This window comes from Panicum hallii, chromosome 1 (genome assembly GCF_002211085.1).
Source record: "Panicum hallii strain FIL2 chromosome 1, PHallii_v3.1, whole genome shotgun sequence".
In the NCBI taxonomy this organism is placed as follows: Eukaryota; Viridiplantae; Streptophyta; class Magnoliopsida; order Poales; family Poaceae; genus Panicum; species Panicum hallii.
In genome coordinates, this window is record NC_038042.1 from 3,368,370 (window position 1) to 3,390,715 (window position 22,346).

The 22,346-nt window shown below is 44.1% G+C and overlaps 2 protein-coding genes across 6 annotated transcripts; one reads left to right on the forward strand and one right to left on the reverse strand.

The window, feature by feature from the left end:
• Window positions 1-61: 61 nt before the first annotated feature.
• Window positions 62-10,729, reverse strand: LOC112890141 (cullin-associated NEDD8-dissociated protein 1). Of its 2 annotated transcripts, none has more exons than XM_025957013.1 (29): window positions 10,535-10,729; window positions 9,168-9,250; window positions 8,915-9,084; window positions 8,237-8,444; window positions 7,497-7,662; window positions 7,235-7,364; window positions 6,914-7,028; window positions 6,673-6,830; window positions 6,452-6,575; window positions 6,191-6,241; window positions 6,026-6,108; window positions 5,700-5,784; window positions 5,526-5,627; window positions 5,359-5,457; window positions 5,173-5,283; window positions 5,008-5,091; window positions 4,781-4,921; window positions 4,142-4,234; window positions 3,899-4,020; window positions 3,660-3,822; window positions 3,324-3,560; window positions 2,569-2,817; window positions 2,303-2,488; window positions 2,066-2,212; window positions 1,848-1,964; window positions 1,539-1,707; window positions 795-872; window positions 577-715; window positions 62-440 (listed from the first exon to the last, which is right to left on the reverse strand). In XM_025957013.1, the coding sequence occupies exons 2-29, from the start codon at window positions 9,201-9,203 to the stop codon at window positions 344-346; spliced, it is 3,660 nt and encodes a 1,219-aa protein (XP_025812798.1). In that variant the 5' UTR covers window positions 9,204-9,250; window positions 10,535-10,729; the 3' UTR covers window positions 62-343. The 2 variants fall into 2 exon arrangements, with proteins under 2 accessions (XP_025812798.1, XP_025812805.1); XM_025957020.1 differs by having other exon boundaries at window positions 9,168-9,253.
• A 182-nt stretch (window positions 10,730-10,911) lies between these two features.
• LOC112880692 (urease accessory protein F) lies at window positions 10,912-12,702 on the forward strand. Of its 4 annotated transcripts, none has more exons than XM_025945585.1 (3): window positions 10,912-11,164; window positions 11,498-12,314; window positions 12,445-12,702. In XM_025945585.1, the coding sequence occupies exon 2, from the start codon at window positions 11,528-11,530 to the stop codon at window positions 12,305-12,307; it is 780 nt and encodes a 259-aa protein (XP_025801370.1). In that variant the 5' UTR covers window positions 10,912-11,164; window positions 11,498-11,527; the 3' UTR covers window positions 12,308-12,314; window positions 12,445-12,702. The 4 variants fall into 4 exon arrangements, with proteins under 4 accessions (XP_025801370.1, XP_025801416.1, XP_025801320.1 ...); XM_025945631.1 differs by having other exon boundaries at window positions 11,498-11,656; window positions 11,771-12,702; XM_025945535.1 differs by having other exon boundaries at window positions 11,483-12,702.
• The last annotated feature ends 9,644 nt before the right edge of the window (window positions 12,703-22,346 follow it).

Sequence of the window (22,346 nt, forward strand, 5' to 3'; positions counted from 1 at the left end):
ATTGCAAGTTAAAATTTGCCCTAAGCGCAGCTGAAATTTCACAAGCAAATACCTGAAGAGATAGTAGTAAAAATGTCTAGTCTCATTTCTACTGAATAACCACCAGATTTTGTACAGGTACAATGCCCAGCATTCAAAAAGACGACCACCAGTATCAGAACTTCGCTTGCAGGTTCTCGGAAACCCTGGCAACCACGCGGAAAGGGGCAAAGGAATGTATAAACCTCCCAGCTCTAGATATCCCAGGAAGAAGAATTTACGGAAAGGAGCAAAGGCATGACTGACGAGCATGTACCACTCTTAAGTTTAACCTATCTTCTACCATATACATAATCCAGAGATTTTATTCACTGCGCACCGAGTTGTACTTCTCGGCGAGTGCAGGAGTAGACACAATCTTGTTCATCAGATTCTTGAACCGTATGCTGTAGTCGCTGCCACTGCACAACATAATATAAGTGATTTTTAAAAAAAGAAATGGTAAGATGCGAAAATAGAACGCTTGGAGAATATTCAAGAGAAAACAATAAAAGCTAAGGATAGATATAGGATGACAGGATCGAATCAAGACTTGACCTTATGCGGCTCAAAGAAGATATGGCTCGAAGAGCACTGCGAATCATGTCTTCGTTCCGATCAACCTCCTGCTTCACTGCATCGCCCTTGGGTTTGTGACTAATAGTTTTCTCAATAGGTTCCACTATGGAGTCCAAAACTGAAATGGCAGAGCAACAATATCAGAAGAGCAGCTGCAACATGCGAAACACCACTTAAAGGTTCTAATTACAACAGACCTGCAAGAACAGCAGAAGGGCACTTGTCTGCTAGCTTTGAGAGAATCAAATGGCAAGGCATTTTTACATCATAATGATCTGCAGTAAGCATTAGAATGAGTATCACTAAAAGAATTGCTATTGACAGCTCATGTTGAGAAAAACAGAGCCAAAGAAATTCCGTGAATAAATTCCAATATTTGTTGATGATTGCACCATAACATGCTTAACGTGCAGGTTAAATGTTTAAACTGAAAGTAAGCACAAAACATTACAGTGCTGCAATATAAGTATACCAGACAGCCTAAGAGTGCAAGAATAATATCTAAGGGTGGAATATTCCAGGCAACAAGTGATACAGAAAAATTCAGGAAAGGTCACCAAGGAATGGCAAATAAGTACTTAGGCTTGAATGGACAAGCTACCCAGGTGGGTAGCACTTCACCATGACAGGTGCTAGGCCACCATGAAAGTATTGGATTTGTTGTTGGATTCAAGTTTTGAAATAACTAGATACTAGGCCAGTTATGTTTATCTCCCATACAAACGAAACAAGTAAATCCAATAACACTCAAGTTGTTCCTTCTATCATACTGGTAAAAGTAACAAAAGACAAACACTCCTATCTTGTGGTATACACAAAACCTGAAAAACAGATAATCGTATCACACCTGACAAGGCATGTCAACTAATTCCAGAACTACACCAATAGGTTGACTTGGATTCAAAATGCAGTTGTAGCTAAAGTGATAAAACTGTACTTACCACCTAAGCCAGATAGGAGGAAAGGTACAATGAAGGATGACGGATTCACTTGATCAAGACAACTGTCCAGCAACGTGTCCACACATTCAAAGGCAGCTTTCCTAAGTTCAAGACCATCATCTACAACATGCTTGAAAGGCCCAAGATCAACCGTCCTGACCAATTCTTCCTGCAAAGAAAGGGCATTGTTACTTTCAGGATGGATGAGATACAGGTTAACATCTTGAAGTGGAATGCATATTATGATGCAACTTCCTCTGTTAAGAAGAGCTCAAACAATATAATATAACTATCAAGTAAGAAAAATACCTTTATAACAGTTTGGTCATACAAAAGAGGTAATAATTCTGGAAGAAGACCTTTAATCAAATTTGGCTTGTTGTGGGCAGCTGTGCTCAAAGCCAGAACCGCTGCTCGCCTCACATGCTGTGAAATGGAAACAGAAGATGCAAAATGAAACAATGAGTTCACCATCTTGCCACCATCACTGTATAATGGTTAACGATTATGTAAAGAAGTATCATTACCCTATCGCTGTCTTTAATCAACATCAGGAAAGTAGATATCTCAGAGTACATGATTTCATCTATTTTTTCAGGCCGTTCAACAATTGAATATTTGATAGCAATGGCAACCGTAGCTCTTGTGTTTGCTGCTGGGCTAGACGTGCGCACCTAAGCACCAAAAAAAAGAGAGAGATCCCATTAGGCTATCCAAGCAAACTAACTTCATAATGGATAATAGCTTTGCTATCCATGTCACACCTTCAACGCAGGGATTAATTTTTTTGGTTCGATCAGTGCAATCTTTCCTAAACACTCTGCAACAACATTCCGAACTCCCTCCTCTTCACTTTCACAGTGATTAAAGAGCAATGCCAATATCTTCTCAATGTTTGAATCCTGGAGCTCGCTCTGGCCATTATGATCAACAGTTTGCCGCACGATTACCTGACAGGTTTTAAATATGAGCATACACGTTATGCAGCAGTTAGTTGGGTCTTAGAATCCAAATTCCAATAGCAACCAACCTCTTTAAGCGAATGAAGCAACAGATATTGCTTCTTCTGTTGATTGTCAATCTGATCCAAAATAAATGGCAAATACTTGGAGAGGTTGCCAACAGCAATGTTTCCAAGTGCATAGGATGCTGCAGATTTAATCTCCTCAAAAGGTGATTGAAATGATTCAATGACAATGTTCTCAATATGAACATGATTGCTGAGGTCCTTCCTCCTTCCAATTTCTCCCAAACATAGTAAGGCCATATGCTGTTTAGCCTGAGATGAAGATCAAGCAAAATTAGCAGATGAGAAACATTATTACTTACATTCACAAAACCATGCAATCAACATATGCAAATAATAATTTAATGATGCCCATCAAGGCTAAGAAATCTAATGTCTATAATTCAGTAATGTTCATAACGGTTAATGCACTACTACCAAAGTTTTTTTTTATGAATTTCCCTACTACCAAATAAAGGTGTAAGAATGACCGACAGCAGATAATCAGCAAGAACTTGCTGATATTTTATGTTACTAAGATTGTTTTAGACCTTAAAGAAACAAAGATACGTCACGGCGGCAACTTAGCACCAGCAATTTCCGAAACCAAACAATATCTGAAACAAATAGAGCATCTGTATCACAATTGACAAATGGCATCGTGCTGTCCACCTAGTTACACCTATGGATACAACTAACATTACACCAAAATGGATGAAAACGAGTAAATCTGCTGAACAAGGAATATATCCCCTTTATTAGGAGCAAGAAAAACTTACAGAGTTAGAAGCGCTGTCATCTTTTAAAATGCCTTTAAGCATTTCAATTGTAGCCGCACACTTCTGGTCACCAGCTGCTAAGCAGAGAACAGCAACACACTTAGCAATGGAAGACAGTGCTTGCTTGGCAAGACCACCTGACTGTGACGGTTTAGCAGCAGAAATAAGAGAATCCAACAAAACATCAAAGCTAGTATTTGCAGATTGGACTAGCGAAGCAAAAAATCTCTGAAGAGCCTGTAAAAAACATCATATGTAAGTAGCCACCTAAAAGGAAATCAAATGTTCAAGTCTGCTGGTGGTGGTGGTGGTGCTTGTGGGGTTGGGGTGGGTTACCTGCAGTGCTTGCCCTTGCAAAAGGGCACTCCTGATCAAAATAAGTGCCTGAGGCAAAACCTTGTTTCTCACAGCTAAACCAACATTTTGAATGGATTTTCTGTCAACCATTATTGTGCAACAAAGTTCTAATGCAAGAGCAGTCATATGCAAATCCATGTCACTGCCACAATTAAAAGAAATCAATGTCAGTTGTCATGGCAGGGCATACGCAGCTTGAAGAAAGCTAGAAAGCAAACCTTATGAGGGTAGAAAGTTCAGCAATTATTGTCTCATATGAAGAAGAGCCAATTTGACCACCATATGTGACAACCAAAGAATTTAGTGTTCCCAGTGTTGCCTGCCTAAGAGCTCTGTTGGCCTGTCATAAGGAAGAAATAACTAAGGTGTAGTCTTGCAGTTTATTACCAAAGCTAATGTTATTGAGAGGGAAAAATAAATCAAAACAAGGTCAGTAAATGTTCATAAAAGTAAATTGTCACCTTACGAAGGAAAGCTGTGAGCTCGGAAACAACATGATCCAGGACACACGAGAGATCAATACGAAGAGGTGAATTTGCAATAACTGAAAATGCCTGTAAAGATACAAACAATGGGTGAGTTTGCAATAACTGGAAAATGCCTGTAATGTTACAAACAGTGAAGTACCACAACAAAACACCTAAGGGAAACAATATCAAATCATATCATTTAAATGGTTCACAAAAAAGGTAACAGGTAAAGAATAGTCAGTAAATTCCCACACGTAGGCATCAAGCAGTGGATGACATAAGGTACAAATTATAAATAGTGTTACCCAGATCCAAACGAAAAGAAGTAAATTAACTTTACTCCAGCAATAATTTACTAAAGAAACATAGCCACTGTGGAACAATTTCTCTTCCATGCAGATGTCAAGACTCAAGGACAGATCAGAACATTTGCATCTATTCTTGCATGATTGACCAGGATACATTGATACACTATGGACGTATAACTGACTAATTTTTCTCTATTATACAATTCTCAAAATAGTTTTTCAGCATATGAGCTTTAGCATTATATAAATACCATAAACTAGCATTCCACGATGTTAAATCTCAATTTAAGTTTGGATGCTATACAAGCAGTCAATAACTTACCTTGACAGCTGTAAGTCTTGTAATTTCGTTACCCATCCTATCAACAAGTATGGGAAGGCATGCTGGTAATTCTCTTTGAAGACCATCACCAAAAGTGGAGACCACCAGACTCATGCATGATATGGCGCACTCTTTAACCTCCTGGGGGAACATAAAATTTGCATAAGTGGATGATGGTGCACCACAAACACACTAGAGACGGAGAAAGATGGGGAATTCTGCCAAACCTGATCCTGATCTTGATTAGCCAAGCGTCCCAGTATAGCGTTATAGATTGGACCAATGTATGGCCTGAAATCCACAGCGCTTGCCTGCATCACAAAACAACAAAGATAACATTAAAAAAATAACAGGGCACTTCATGTCTGCATAGCAAGGAATACAAGATTGACCTCGAGATTTGGACGAAGGACACGAACTAGTTCTCCGCACACCCGCAAAGCCTCAGCAGTGACTTTATAATATCTATCTCCAATAGCTGATAATATAGGGGCAGAAAGTGCCTGAAAATTTGATTTGCAATCAGCAACCACTCCGACTGTCTTTGTATTATTGTATAATAATAGAAGCAACTGTACCTTGATGTATGGATGAAACACAGATGCAGAATGTGAAGCCATAACAAGCCTTGTAAATACAAGGGCTTCAATCTTCAGGTTGGAGGTAGAAGATTTATCCTGTCAAATTAATGATAAGTTAGCATGTGTTTTCACAACAACTTTCTAAGGGAATGAAAGACACTAACGTTCAAAGCCTTCTCAATCCCAGGAACAAGTGAGCCAAAATGATCAGCAAGACAATCTGGTAGTACAACAACAAGCTCCTTCAATACTGAAAATGCCCCAACCTGAAAATGTTGGCAATATGATCAGATTTATCATCCCAAAACCATGAGTCACAGGATAGTTGAAGAACAAACCTTTGTCTTGATCGATTTTTCACGTAACTGCCTGTTGATAGACTTGACAACTTTTGGCACCTCTTGTTTCAGCAACCATCGAGGACTGCAAATCATAACAGATTGATGCATGGGGACAGACCATAGAGCATCAGACTAAATGCATACTTTTTAGCAAAGCATAAAAACAAAGGAAACATGTATACACATCTACTAACCAGAATAACAGACAATTCCAAGTACTAATCAGAATGAACAAACAACTTCACAAGATCTTCTAAGTATAGTGGAATAGATGAGAAGCTGACAAAAAATGCTATAAAACAAAAACTGAAAAACAATCTCACCTCGACTCATCGATGTCACCTTGTCCTTTTGTTACATTACCAGTTTGGCGTAACAACTCAATGAAGGTGTTGAAGATGTCCATCTAGAATAAGATGGAAGCTCCATAAGATTTGGCAACTAAGACAACTCAGGTTTTATATACCAATTAGATGCCTTATATTTACCTTTACATTCTCTTCTCTTTCCCTAAACCGTTCAATTAACTTTGGGCAAGCCTGCAGAAAATAAAATACTTGTCAAATTAAACGAAGGCAAACTTGATAGTATTGAGGACAGATTATCGAACTTGTAAATTTGTCAAAAAATTATACTCATAAACATCTCAAAAAAAACATTGTAAAAACAGGGCATATATGAAGATGCTTCACAGAAAACGAAATTTGTCAATTCATCACATGTAGGTTTAATTTTTGATATCAACAAACCTCCAGATACATCTTCGATAACATTTCAGGACGAGATACTATAATTGCAGATAGACACTTCGCTGATGCCCTACGGACTTTCCAACTCGCATCCTCATCATCTGTGTACTCATTCGCACTCTCACTGTGGTAAACATGTTGAAAAAGCATTAATTACATGAACTTGAGCCAATAGATCTGTAGGGTAGTTCCATAAGCAATGAAGCATACTAGTGACGTACTCATCATCCTCCTCCTCCTGGCCTTCCTCATCGGTATCCTCCTCCATGCTATCAGTGAAATTAGGATCATAGCTCACATATTCCAAAGCAAGATTCAAAATGTCCTCACAGTATGGTGATATATCCCTTGGGCACCTGAGCATAAAGCTCTCAAGAGCCTGTACGGCAGAAAAAAAGATAGAGCAAATTCAAAGGACACTCATATAAAACAAATGTTCAAAAAATAAAAACAGAACCCCACCTGCAAGCTGTATTCACGGAGCTCTTCATCATTTTCGGATGCACTTGTACAATAGCTTATAAGCAAAGGAACAGTTTCAGCAAGATGTGGTCCAAAACGGTATCCTACAGAACGACTGCAAGTCAAAAGCGCATAATGTTAGAAGGCAAGTTGCAGATAAGATTGGCAAATTTAGTAAACTAATTAACATTGCAGATACAACCCACATTCAAAGTTAACAAAATAGGTTCCTCAAAAGCTATCATGAACAAATGAATATAATATATCCCTAAAATTATTAGGGATTCCTTGCCTGCAAAAGTTTCAAGATAAAACATGTACCTTAGAGAACCAATCATTTGGATATTTGTCCGGGTAATATCAGATTTTGCACTTCTATTTTTCAGCAATTGGACAACTTGCAAAGTTGCCTTTGCTAACAAATCATCTGATAAACTTGGAGCAAGTGATGCTGCAAAACAGAATGGATTGTTGATGGTAGTTATATATACCTAGACCTGCAAGATTGTAAAACCTACAGAAAACATTTGCAGGAGATGAAAAGCATACTAAATACAGCAAATTCAGAAGTGTGTTGACTTACCAATACAAGAAACAGACTTTTTTCTGACGCTTGCTTGGTTGGAACCCAACTGGGATAAGAGTGCAGTGAGCATATACTCATGGTCTTTTGTGATCAGGTTGCCAAATCTATGAAGCACATCCCCCAATATATCAAGGCATTCACATTTAATTTCAGCACTTTTTGCCTGCCAACGAATGAAGAATTACATTTATATGCTGTAAATCAAGGAATCATACAACCTTCATTGTAGTGGCAGAAATCTAATTTCTAATATCTAGAAAATCTGGTATTACTGAATTATACAGATAGATTTGAAAACTTCTGTAGTTTAGCTATGATAATCAAACTGAAAAAACTTATAGGCTTCTCAAGTGATAATCACTCATTAACACAGCACACCATAAAATAAATATTATTTCTAAAAAAGCAACTTAAAATAAAGATTTGAAAATTTGAAAAGGCACATCCATTAGGTTGCACTGCTGTTAACACCGCTGGTTAATATTGATATCTGGAAGATAGCTTGCTTCAACATTACACGTCAATACTTATGTTTCTATCAAATTGAACAATCCACATAGTTCATTTCCATTGCAAGACATACAGGACAAATGAATGAACATAACATACAACTCATAATTAGAAAGGTCAGAAATCAAAGCTTTACTAGCACACAGTGAACATATCGAGTAGGTCTGAGAAAACAATGGCCTGAAATGCACAATTTTGGTACGGGGGAAACAAAGTAGAAAGCTTACAGTGTTGACACCCTTGATGAGCTGTGGGGCAATAGAAATCAAAATCTTTTCAGCAAGTGATGGTGTAGTAACTTCTGCAATGATTGTCTTCAGGGCTATACTAGCAGTATCTCGATGCTGCTCCTTTCCATTGATCAATTTATCACAAAGTTTGTTGGTCATCTCCACGACCTTGTCCTCACCAACCTTCTTGACAAGTGGAGCCAAGCTACACAAAGACGAGAATACAAGAGATAACAATCGGAACAGAATGCAAAAAACAACAATTGCGGCGAAAAACTAAAACAATTAAAAGCAAAATTCTATGCATCAGTGCTTACAAAATGCAATTACAAAGGGATGACAAAAGGATACATAATAACAAGCATATGTATGTTCTTTCATCGAAAAAGTCACAATAATACACAGCTGAGAGAAATTCAACACTAAGTAGCAACATCAAAATGACACCAAATTCTAAGATTAAAGAGGATAATCTATAACAGGAAGATCATTAACATGCGTGATTGCACACCAACCACAAACAATATAGACAAATGTGAATTTATTGTTTTATATACAAGATATATCGACCAGACTCAAAAACTAAAAAATACCAAAAGAAAACGAATATTAATGAGATGATATATTGTGGTCAGGGAGGGGAGGGGGTGGAGTAAACAACTGCAGAAAACATACCATTTAACAGCTAAACCAGAAACATCTCCTGAAGCATCTTCCAGTTGTTGAAGAACAGTACTCGTTAACTTTGGCTCAAGGTCTTGATCAGCTTTGAAGCTCTCTTTATTCAATTCGCTAAGCAGATCTGATGTTGCCATATATCTGTAGTCTTTATCCTTCCCTGTCATCTGAAAGAGCATTTAACAAAGTATATTAGAAGTCAAAGGATATCCAATCTAACAAACTTCATGCAAATTAGTTTAATGGTTACCTTCTCCAAGATGTTGGTTATGTTTAAATTTGCCATTTTGGCAAGCCTGTCCAATGGCGCTCTTCAGGCTATTCACCAATGTCCTACTTGAAAACAAATTGGGTAAGCAGACAGGCTAAAAGAACATATCTTCATTGTTGAATGTGCATCTTCTGGTATACATATAGCACTTGGCAGTGTCAGGAGACATTGAGTAATGGTGAAGTTAATTTTAAGACCCTAGAGGCTGTTTGGATGCTGCCCCTTGTCTGCCGTGCCCAAGCATTGGCCGGCCAAAATTTGGTTGATGATTTGACCACCCATGTTTCGGCCAGAGCAGGGCACAAAAATCAACTGAGCCTGGGCATGGGGTTCAGGGTAACCCAACATTTGGCATGGCTGGAAGCGGCGCCCAACCAAACGCCACTCCTAATGAGAACAACCCTTTTTGGTAAAGGAAATCCTAACGAGGATAAGAATTATTTAACTCCACCGTCATGCTCAGACGACAGAGAAAAAGGTTTCATCGAAAATTACCGATGCTATGCACGTTTTAGCCATGGAGTACTGTTATTTGTACTAACAAATATCATTACATTACAATGGCAACTTAAAAAACGACAGTCCCAGTGCTGGCAGCTCCCATGTGAGTGGGGTCTGGGGAAGGAATTATATGGGGCGAGCCTTTACCCTGCAAATGCAGAGAGACCACGTTGAATTCAGGACCTCTTCGCACCAGTGGGATGACTTAACCACTGTGCCAGGCCTGTCCTTCAACTATGCATGAAGTGACATCATATTATTTGTAGAGAGCAACAAAGAAGATATGTATACTATGCATGAAGCAGAAGCGACAAGACATTGACACTTGTCCATTTGTAGTCGGCAACCAACAAAAATTAACAGAGGCACACGTAGTCGTATGCAATCAGCAATCATGGTAATGCCTTGCGCTAACAATGCCCGGCGTTACCACATGGGAGTAGGACGGACTCCTAGTTGCCACACAAATAAGCTATAGGAGTAATAAATACAAACTACAGCGACTGATTAGGCCGCTCTAACTCAGGATGGGCAAATTGAATGTAGAGGGTCTAGGGGTTCTGTTTGAACCGAAACCCCAAAATAATCAGTGGAAAGTGAACTGTAACTACATCTAGGTATTCTATTATGCGTAGCATCAAATGCTGATCTCGCAAACCGGTGAAGAACACCTGATCGAAACACTGGTAGATTGGATTGAACTACACTAGTAGCGCACGGCATCACGCAGCGCTCACATCCACAACTAACTGCACGGAGCAACGCTCAGATTCCACTGAGAAGAACAGATGGGCACCCTCTTTGCACAAGGGCATCCATCAAAGCGGGGAGCTAGGGTTACTCACCGGCAAACGACGAAACCAGTGCACGTCCGAACGGATCTCCGCTCCGCTCAACTCCACTCAATTGGAGCGGAGGTTGAGCGGGCTTTCGGCGGCGCGGGGCGCGGCGTGTGGAGCGAGGATCGGCGCCGGCGGGCGGCGGAGCGGTGGTGGGAAGATGCCGGCGGCGGTGTGTGCTCGGCTACACTGGGGGACTCGGGGAGCCAAGGGTCTGGGCTTAAGAGGAGCCTTGGAAGGTGACGAGCCGTGGGCTAAATGGGCCTGAAGCCTGATGAGTCCTGGTGAGCTGTGTGGGTTTAGGGATGGATGGGTTGGATCAGGCCAGGCCGGATTAAGTACAGGCCCATGCGACAGCTCAGCTCAGCAATTTTGTTGCGTCCAAAAAAAACAATTACTACTCTTGCGTCTCTCTCCGCAGTCCGCCCCTCTCCTCTCCTCTCCTCTGATTCGCGGCGCCGCTTGGGGGAGGCGTCAACCCCCAGCGGCCGTCTCGACCTCGAGGGACTCCCTATCCGGTGGACGACGCAGCGACTTTTTGGTTCCCCGGAGACCTCTAAGCCGAGATAGCCCTCGCAACCGATCGCTGGCGACCTTCGGCGTCTTGGAGCAAATATCTCTGTCCAAACAGCTCAGGTACTCGCCGATTCTTGTTCATCTGGTTCCAAAGATTCTCTATGGGGTCTGTGACGCAAAGATTGCGTATGTGCTAGCCAATTCTAGCTCAAGTTGGTGCATAAGATTGTGCTATATGACTGGCGCCACCGGGGTGTTTGATGGAATGCCTGGCTGCGAGCTCATTCTTGATTTGGCCGCTCGTTATTGAACGAGTCAATGGAAAATCTATTGCCTATGGGAAATGTCTAGATTCCAAATAATTTGATGCTTGCGTGCAAATTGCCAGTGTTTTCTGGACATTATGTTCTTTGTGGAGACGTGACCTTAGTACTACAGTTTTGCTCTTTTCAGTACTGAAGATTGGCCCATCCCCCTCTGCTGATGCTCATGGAGTCGGATAGCCCAGTTTCGAAGAAATCAAGATTGGTCAACTCAGTGGATTGTGCAATGGAGGAAGCACCTTCCAATGCAGTGGGTGCGAACCAGAGTCTGCATTGGACCCAGTGGCAGGTACTGGACTCCATTCTCCCTACTGGCGGTTTCGCACACTCCTACGGTCTTGAAGCTGCTATGCAATCTCGCATGGTGAACAATCAGGAAGATTTGAGGTCATTTGTCATCCAGGTCCTGGAGAACACTGGCAGCCTTCTGCTTCCGTTTGTTTACTGTGCTAGCAAGTCTCCTGATACAGCGGCATGGGTCAAGCTTGATCAGTTGCTGGAAGCTACATTGACAAACGAAGTTGGCAGGAAGGCGTCAACATCTCAAGGCTCAGCGTTGCTGAGAGTGGCTGCATCTGTCTTCATCGAGATTCAAGCACTGCAGGATCTCCGGCGGACATTGCTCAGTTCTAAAAACGTGTCATTTCACCATGCACCTATATTTGGGTTGATATGTGGGCTGGTTGGATTCGATAGCGAGACGGTGCAGCGGGCTTACATGTTTGTGACGATGAGGGATGTGTTCTCTGCTGCAACTAGGCTCAATCTGATCGGGCCGCTGGCTGCTTCGGTGCTGCAGCACCAGGTCGCGGCGGATGCTGAAAGGATGGTGCAGAAATGGAGGGATCGTGATGTCTCTGAGGCATCACAGACTGCCCCTCTGCTTGATGCTTTGCAGGGCTGCCATGCTTACATGTTCTCCAGGCTGTTTTGCTCTTGACAATATGGTGTGCTATCACTTCTCTCTTTCTCTCCCTTTTTACGTGATCAAATGATCTTCAAACATGGGCACCGCTTGGATCGGTTTAATGATATAAATGCGCCACTAATGCTTTGGTACTATTCTGATGAATTCAGTTAACTTGTGCGACAAATGGTGACTAATGCGATGCAACTATGAGGAAATGCTTCAGCTGAGTGATATACAGGGACATGATGAGCAATTCATTTAACGTTTGCCTAATCCTGCTGTGGGCATGTGTATTGTAAATTTGTAATCTTTAAGATGGAGTAGGCTTGCCAAGTCCTTTTTGTACAATTCAAGGTCACAGAAAACAAGATGAATATGTGATACATCCAACCGATGTCTAGATGGCCATATGATGCTTTTTCCTAGCCTTCCTTCAGGTTTCTGTGTGCATTACTCCTACATAACATAGCATATCAGGGACTCGCCAAATCATTTTCTGATAATCTTTAATGCAAGTAGATTATGAATTTGCAAGTCCCTTTTTTTTTTGCCATTCAATGGTCACCGAAAACTGCATCAACACGGTTAAATCGTTAACCCATCCAGATATCATGATGACCTATTCTGTCAAATTTTTCCCTCTGCTTCTTTCCATATTCTCGCGCAGTTTTGCCTTGCATGAAGTAAAGTGTCACTGTCTTTTGGTAAAGATAAATGACGTGAAGTGGATACGAGCATTCATGAACAGATTCTTCACCCCCGATGCTGATTTAAAAGAGGAACATGACCAGGCTAACTTTGCACACATTTATCTCCTGGCCACACCATATGCTCTCTCCCGTTAGCATCTCGCTCTCGCTTTCCCTCTCCCTCTCTCTCGCGTCTCTTTCTCGTCTCATTGCCTTGTTGCTGCGCACCGACCGGAGTCCATGGCGGCCAATGTCAAAGCTGCAGTAGCTCTTTCCCCGCAACGCGCACTGTCCAATAGCTGCCTCCGTGTGTTCTTCAGGTGAAACCACGCTGCTGCTTCTCCCAAGCAGCAAATGAACCAACCGAGCGCCATGGCGCCGGCGGCCACCAACCTCGCAGGGAAGCAGACCAGAAACCGATGAAATATTCATACAAATACACCACCAGAACACTATGGCCTTCTTTACCCAAGCATATGGTGGAGATCACTCTAACACCAATTTCAAAGAGAATGTCATAGCCTTGTAGAAGTGTCACGAGCATTAAATTTGCCGGTGAACTTAATAACTGTGCGATGACACTCCATACTGAGACTGGCCTAAGAAAACGGCGCGACAAACAATATAAACAAGTAAACAACCCACAGCTGTCATCAAAGAAACCAATATAAGAGCATCTCTAGCCGTCTTCCTTTCTCTAATAAACTGATAATATTGGAAAAAAGATATTGTCAGTGCCGCGGGAACGGGGTCTCCCAGCCCTAGACAAATCAAGGATAAATGGGCTAAAATGCCCTCCTGACCCATTAGTGAAAGGACCAACACTAGGCCTAGAGGGGGGTGAATAGGCCTTATTCAAATTTTTCCTGAAAACCTTGGCAGAAAAACGTCAGCGGTCGGATGATCCGGCTCAAGGTCGGATCTTTCGGGTGTCGGATGATCCGGCCTTAGGCCGGATCTTTCAGTCGGGAGAAAATAACCAACAACTAAATTCAAAATATACTTAACTTTTGACGATTCTCTTGGAATACAAAGTTGGTAAAATGTATTGCAAAGCCTATGCAGGAATCCAATATACGAGATCTACACCTATCTAGTAGATCGGGTCGAAACAAGCTCAAGAACGATATGAACAACAATAAGTAAATGGAGACACAAGATTTAATCCGAAGTTCACTCCACAAAGTCTCCGTTGAGATGCGCACAAAGAGCTGGGCTGTCACTAGCCCCAAATCTCTCATAATCAACCACAAAAGAGGATTGAGTTACTTACTATTGATCTCACAAGAGAAGGGTACTACAGACTTCCGGGAGCTCAAACCACAAAGGAATGGGAGCTTACCGGCACCTCTAACCGTCTAGGAGCTGGGCTCCAAGAGTAAGAAACGCAAATCGACGAATCAAAGGATGCTTCAAGTGCTTCTTGAGATGAACAAATGAAAGCCCACGAAGTGCTCTCTTCCCACACCCCAAATCTCACTCCCTCTCAATCCCTAGGTGAATCCTTGCGAGAATTAAGCTCTTGGATGGAGGGGAGAGTTGAAATGAATGATATGGAGGTGTGTTAGGTCGTGGGAAGCAGCTGAAGTGAACGAGGGGGGTGAAAGGGTATAAATACCCCATCCACCTCAAGTGACCGTTATGTGTATTTCTGAGGGTACCGGATCATCCGGTGTTAGTCCGGATCATCCGAGCAAGCAACAGAATAGGTCAAAATACACTACACAACTCCCATGGTCGGATCATCCGGCCTAGGGTCAGATCATCCAATGGGCGACAGAAGGTTTCAGACTTAGAGGCCGGATCATCCGGCCTAGGGCCGGATCATCCGACCCAGGACAGAGGGGAACAGCCAGGTAGACCGGATCATCCGGCCTGGGGCAGAGAAAAATTTGCTGGCAGGCCGGATCATCCGGTCTAGGGTCGGATCATCCGACCCAGATGAATTTAGAAGGTAGATTTTCTCAAGAAAGAATTTCATCTCAAACTGAAGCACTTTGACAACCTGGATCAATCGACAGCATCCACCTTTATAGTACGGTGGTCCTATACTCAAATTCAAAACGAAAATCTGAATTAAATCACCAGTGAACTCCACCACCATACATATTTGAATTGGGGACCTTCTTTTCATCTTCTTCTCAATTCTTTCATTTTATTTCTGCACGCAACTTCATCAAAGCATCATATCCCAAATTGTGATTGTCAAGAAATCACCAAAATCAATTAGGGGCCTAAATGCACTTTCAATTAGCACTAATGGGCCAAATTGAGGCGCCTCCTAGAGGACCTGAGACCGTGGAGGCTAAGAACCTCCCCGGGACGGGGCGGTTTCTTCGTGGAGAAGCGATCACCTGACGGCGCATTTAATGCGCCCGCCCTGCTACAAGCAGGCGAGGCCCGTGGGTGGCGCACTTTCCCCGTAAAACAATATGATTACGGGGAAGGCGTGCTCTCATACGGCGCGGCGACCGGGACAGAGGGAGCCTCCCCTCCCGGATCACATCGCGTCATCTAGCGATGGGCGGTGGGGTGACCCCCGCCACTCACACCTCCCATCGGATAGGCATGGAGAGAAGGAGCGCCTGCGGCCTCAGGCAAAGCACAGGAAAGACCCCGGACGTTGCACAGAGCCCGGGAGGGACCTCGGCTCATCCCGAGGTCCCTCGAGGAGGATCCCGAGTGATGACGGTCCTAGCCCACGGCGCAGGACTCTGCCTGGCGGGCGGGCGCCACTTGCAGGCCGGCGCCCCTCATCAGGCACCGCGTTCACACTTAAGGCGGTAAGCCTTTTCCCAAGGCCCATGGGGAAGACTATAAATAGAATAGACGGGCAATTTGTAAGGGGATCGATTGTGAACTCAGATTCAACTGAATACAACTACCAGCTCCACATAGGATGTAGGGTATTACGCTCAAAGCGGTCCGAACCTGTCTAAACCCCTTTTGTCTCCTGATCGTCACACGGCCACAATCCTACTGCATGTTACACCCCTTGCCAAATCTCTAAACGGGGGTTCCCACGAATCCCTGCTTGCGGTACTCACCCAAAGATATACTCCAGCAGTTTCTCACAACCTCTCATTTCCCTAATAATTATTGGTTGTTCCAATATTTCACCCCAACTTCTCTCAAATAAAGGGAGGCTTTTGACTCTCCCATTATATTTGTTGTATTGAGATGAGGTTATTGGGGATTGTAAAAGCATCTCTGCTAATAATCTATAAAAATGGTATTAAGATATCCCAATACAGATGTTTATTAGGGAACTGCTGGAGATACTTCAAATGCTATTAAATTTGGTAACATAGGGAACTGGAGATGCGGAATCTGGCTGCCGCTTCCTGCATAATAAATACAAGATAGCCATATTGTCGGATTTTATCCGGCTGCCCACCGAGGGGTATTCCCAAGGTGGTAGATTTTGGGTTGGGATGCGCCGAGATCAGGAACTCGAAGGTGCCGACAACACAAGATTTAGACAGGTTCAGGCCGCAATATGCGTAATGCCCTACGTCCTGTATGATAGTTTGTATTGCCTTGATCTTGGTTTTGAGGGGGTCCCTGCCCGCCCTTATATATCCGGGGGGACAGGGTTACATGAATCCTAGCCTGATACTAGCTTAGGAATCGTACTGAAGTACAACTCGACTAGTTTCCTTCTATATCGACTAGTTCTACTCCGCATGCGGGTAGAATACAATTATAAATAAGGTACAGGACACGTCCTATCCCCTAGCCCAATACGGACTCCTTGATGTACACAGCCCCGTGGCCCCAGATCTGACAAGCCCCCGAGTTCTTCGTAGCTGAGTACTGCAGGCTCTTCGAGTACTTCTGAAGCAATCTTCGACTTCTTTCGAAACTCCGTCTTAAAATTTCTCTTCGAGTACTCTTCTGACTGCATCGGAGCTATGAGGTGCTCATGCCCCGAATTCTTTCTTCTGTATGGGGTGCGATGAATAATCGCACTCCATATGGAGTAGCCCCCGAGCCTTAGGTTGAATCAAAGAATCAAGCTGAGGGTCAAACTAGTCTTGAATCTTTTCTTCTTATCCTTCGAGTACTTTCGAAAATGTGCCCTTGGCACGCACAGGAATTGAAAACGAGTCTGCTTGGGGGTAGAACCGTCGCAGGTGTTGAATATTCCATGAATTGGGTACATCCTGACCGTCAGGGTGTTGTAGTCGATAAGATCCTGATCTTGTAATCCTCCTGACGATGAACGGTCCTTCCCATCGTGAGTTAAGCTTGTTCAAACCCGACTCATCCTGAACGCGACGAAGGACGAGGTCAGCTATGCTAAACGACCGTTCCTTAATATTGCGATCATGATATCGCCGGATCCCTTATAGGTAACGGGCTGACTGAACGAGAGCAGAGCAGCGAGCCTCTTCGACAGAATCCAGCTCCAGCTGTCGTGCTTCGTCCGCCTCGCCTTCTTTATACATCTCGACCCTTGGGGATTTCCACATGATGTCCGCTGGAAGAATCGCCTCGGAGCCATAGACAAGAAAGAACGGGGTCTGCCCTGTGGCTTTGGACGGTTGAGTCCTGAGCCCCCAGATGACATGTGGCAACTCGTGAATCCACTTCCCGCCTTTCTTGTTATTGGCGTTGTAGAGTATCTTCTTGAGGCCGTCAATGATCAGGCCGTTTGCTCGCTCGACTTGCCCATTTGACCTTGGGTGTGCCACTGAAACGTAATTGACCTCGATGGATAAATTTTCACAGAATTCCCAGAATTGGTTGGCCGTGAAATTTGAACCTAAATCTATGATGATAGTGTTGGGAAAGCCGAAACGATGCAAGATATCAGAGATGAAGTCGACCACCTTGTCTGGAGTGAGTTTGGTGATCGGTTTGAACTCGATCCACTTGGTGAACTTGTCGATAGCCACCAAAACATGAGTAAAGCCTCCTGACGCCGTTGTGAAGGGCCCAATCATATCTAGGCTCCAGCAAGCGAACGGCCAGGAAGGCGGTATAGTAATGAGGGTGTGGGCCGGGACATGAGTTTGCTTGCCAAAGAACTGGCAGTTCCGACATCTTCGTACTAGATCCTCGGCATCGGACACGGCGGTGGGCCACCAGAAACCAGCTCTGTAAGCTTTGCCGACCAGTGACTTGGACACTGCATGGTTACCGCACACGCCCTCGTGTATTTCCCGCAATATGTCCAGACCTTCTTCTGTTGTGACGCACTTCATGAGTACTCCAGATCGTGCGCCGCGCCGATAAAGTTTGTCTTCGACTAGGACGAAACCCTTGCTCCGTTGCATGAAGCGGGCGGCAGCAGCGCTCTTGGGGTCCATCCCTGCCGGTAATACGAGATCTCGAATAAAGTCGATAAAGGGTCCTCTCCAGTCCTCACCAACCAGCATAACCTCCCATTCTGGCTGTACAGAGCCAGTGCCAGTGGAGAATTGTGGTGAAGGGCTGATGGACGGTTGCTTCAACTCTTGTACGAATACCCCTGCTGGGACTTGAGCTTGGGTTGATCCCAGCTTAGACAGGGCATCAGCGGCAACGTTGTGCTCCCGCAGTACATGATGAACTTCTAGGCCAGAAAATTTATTTTCTAGCTTGCGTACCTCCTGTACATAGGCTTCCATGGTCTCCTTGTTGCAGTCCCACTCCTTATTGACTTGCTGAACGACCAAAAGTGAATCGCCATATACAAGTAGTCGCTTGATCCCTAGTGATATCGCCAAACGAAGCCCGTGAAGCAAGGCTTCATACTCGGCTTCATTGTTGGATACCTCCCAGAGGATTTGGAGAACGTATTTGAGTTGTTCGCCTCGTGGGGAAATGAGTAAGACTCCAGCGCCGCCGCCATCGAGCTTGAGAGAACATCGAAGTACATGGTCCAATGCTCTGGCTTGTCCACTGGATTTGGAACTTGATTTTCCCTCCACTCTGCCATGAAGTCGACGAGAGCTTGGGACTTGATTGCAGTACGTGGCTTGAAGTCGATCGACAAAGCCCCCAGTTCTACTGCCCACTTTGAAATACGACCCGTGGCGTTCTGGTTATGTAGGATATCCGCCAGCGGGTAGTCTGTGATCACAGTGATCTGGTACTCTTTGAAGTAGTGGCGTAATTTCCTTGAAGTGATTAGTATGCCATAGAGAAGCTTCTGGACTGCCAGGTACCGCACCTTAGACTCTGAGAGTACTTCACTGACAAAATACACGGGCCTCTGCATGCCAAAAGCATGGCCCTCCTCGGAGCGTTCGACGACAATGGCACTGCTGATAACGTGGGTTGTTGCCACAATATAAAGTAAGAGGGTCTCACCCGGCAATGGAGCTGTGAGGATCGGAGGTGACTGTAGGTGTTGCTTGAGATCCTGCAGGGCTCGCTCGGCTTCTTCTGTCCAGTGAAACTTGTCCCGGCGCTTTAAGAGTCTGAAAAAGGGTAGTCCTCTCTCCCCGAGCCGGGAGATGAATCTGTTAAGGGCTGCCATGCACCCTGTAAGTTTCTGCACATCCTTGATTGTGGCAGGTGCCCCCATATCAGTGATGGCGGTGGACTTTTTAGGGTTGGCCTCGATGCCCCGGTTACTGACTATGAACCCGAGCAATTTACCCGATGGGACGCCGAAAACACACTTGGTCGGATTGAGCTTCCATCGGTGAAAGGATCGATGGACCAAGAGGGGGGTGAATTGGGCCTTTTTCAAATTCTAAAACAAGGTAAAGCAACCTTAACCTATGCAAAGCTAGAAAAGCACCAATTCACCAACCGGGTAACTAAGCTACCTACACAAGCTAGGAGAGATGAAAAGAGAGGTAAAGGCTAGCAAGGTAGAGCAAAGTAATGATCCCTAAGTCAAGCATATGAATAAATTGCATGGAAGAAAATGCTTGAATAAAGAAAGTGGACAAGAGACAACCGGATTTTTTCCCGTGGTATTGATGTGTTGGCACACACCCCTAATCCACGTTGTGACACTCACAAAGAGTTTTGTCACCTCCCAAGTCACCAAGACGAGGGCGCTCACTAAGAGTCTCCGTTCACCATCCCGGTGTGGTGGAGATAAAGCCACGTACAATCTTCTTCTCCGGGCTCCCACAATCCTTGGCAAGCTGAACGAGAAACACCTCGATCACCAAGATAGCCTAGGTGATGCCAATCACCAAGAGTAACAAGCTAAGGCCTTCACTTGAGCAAGAACCGATCACCTAGAACGGATGCACATAAGCTTCTCTCTACTCAAGTCCTTAATCTTGCTTCTTGAATGATTGAATGAACAAGTATGTGAAATGATGAAGCTCAAGGTGGCTCTTGACTCTAGTATGAGTGTTTTGATGTTGCCTGGTGTCAAGAGTAGCAAAATGACCCATTGGAGGGGTATATATAGGCAGCTCACACGAATAGAGCCGTTGGAAAAAAAACTGCCAGAAAACTGCGTAGCGCCGGTTAATCCGACATACCTCCATTAGTCATCGTCGGTTTAACCGGTGAATGTAAGCTGCCCCTTTTGAAAACTAGCCGGTACAACTTGGGCAGATTAACCGACGTATCATCGGTTTAACCGGTGAGTGTAGTTGTCCACTGATCAACTGAAAAAGCAAGTCTCTGGACAACTGCACCGACGTTAAATTCAAACATCGTCGGTTTAACCGGTGTATTGACTTGTCTAGACTCTGCTGACCCGTTTAACCGACGTATAGAAAAGTGAAAGCGTCGGTTGAACCGGTGTTAAGGATATTTCTGATTTTGCCTTTTCTGATTTGAGTCTTGAATGAAATCCAAATATTCTTGAGATATAAGTTGAGAACCACTTATTTGAGCTTCTAGAAACCTGAGTGACCATTGTGTGCATCCATTTTCAAATGACCATGTCCATGCTCAAGTTACTTAGCCTTAACCCCTCTTAATAGTGCGATCACTACAAAACTATAAAAACCTATACTAACCTAAGTGTCCTTCTCAACCTTATAACACTTAGGACTAGAAAGATCCTTAGTCTTGACAAATAATTGAGTTGAATGCCGAGATGCCTTTTTGAGTAACGAAAATTAGGGGCCTCTTTTGACTTATGACCAAATGAGCGATAATAATCTATTAAGCTGCACAAACTCATTAGTCACAATAATGCTTGTCATTAATCACCGAAACATACCTTGAGGGCCTAGATGCTTACAATCGGTATTTCCTTAGGCTGGCGAAAGTTTCCTCCAGATCCGCGATCAGGCCTTCGGGACTTCTGGTCTTCACGACTACGTCATCCACGTAAGCCTCCACATTCCGATGTAACTGATCGGCGAAGCACATCTGAATTGCGCGCTGATAGGTAGCGCCTGCGTTCTTCAACCCGAAGGACATGGTTTTATATGCATAAGTTCCAAATGGGGTGATAAACGCGATCTTGATCTGATCTTCTTCCTTGAGTGCGATCTGATGGTACCCTGAATAACAATTAAGGAAACATAACAGTACGCAACCTGCGGTTGCATCGACTACCTGATCGATGCGAGGGAGCCCAAAGTGATCCTTCGGGCAATGCTTGTTGAGATCGGTATAATCCACACACATTCTCCATTCTTTATTCTTTTTCAATACAAGAACAGGGTTAGCTACCCACTCTGGGTGGATTACTTCTTTAATGAATCCGCCCGCGAGGAGTTTAGCTATTTCCCGTTTGATAGCCTCCCGTTTATCGGGGGCAAAACGACGAAGTCATTGCTTCTTTGGTACAGCTTGTGGATACACATTAAGACTATGCTCGATCAGCTCCTTGGGCACCCCTAGCATATCCGATGGTTTCCATGCAAATATGTCTCGGTTAGCCCGCAGGAAGCTGACGAGCGCGAGTTCCTATTTGTCACCCAAGCCCGCGCCGATGATGGCTGTCTTGGATGAGTCGCCTTCTTAGAGCTGGATCGACTTGAGAGCCACGTCGCCTGTCGACTTGAGGCCTGATTGGCTCGCCTTCTTTGTCGAGGTGTCCAGCTCGGCTTAAGAAAGTTGCTGTGCGGCCACGAGTACTTCTCCGGAAGCATCTGGCATGCGGGAAGTCGATGCGTACTGGATGGCCTCTTGATTGCAATCGTAGGACTTCTTCAAGTCGCCTCGGAGCGTGAGCATGCCGCTGCGTCCTGGCATCTTGAGAAGTAAATAGACGTAATGCGGCACCGCCATGAACTTAGCGAGCGCTGGCCTCCCCAGTATAGCATGGTAGGAAGATTCGAAGTTGGCCACCTCGAACTTGATGAACTCGGTTCGGTAATTCTCCCTCATCCCGAAGGTGACTAGGAGAACGACCGTTCCAAGCGGGTGCGCAGCATTGCCAGGGACAATACCGTAAAAAGGAGCCTTGCTCGGAGTAAGCTTGATGGTCAGGTCCAGACCCATCTTCTTCAGCGTACTGG

Bases quoted from the DNA above. Each gene is read 5' to 3' on its own strand.
- LOC112880692 (XM_025945535.1), top strand. From the start codon at position 11,528: ATGCTCATGGAGTCGGATAGCCCAGTTTCGAAGAAATCAAGATTGGTC.
- LOC112890141 (XM_025957013.1), bottom strand. From the start codon at position 9,203: ATGGCAAATTTAAACATAACCAACATCTTGGAGAAG. The intron at 6,576-6,672 runs GTACGTCACTAG...TGTTTACCACAG, and splicing joins CAGGAGGAGGAGGATGATGA to TGAGAGTGCGAATGAGTACA. The intron at 3,561-3,659 runs GTAACCCACCCC...TGTTTTTTACAG, and splicing joins TGCAAGGGCAAGCACTGCAG to GCTCTTCAGAGATTTTTTGC.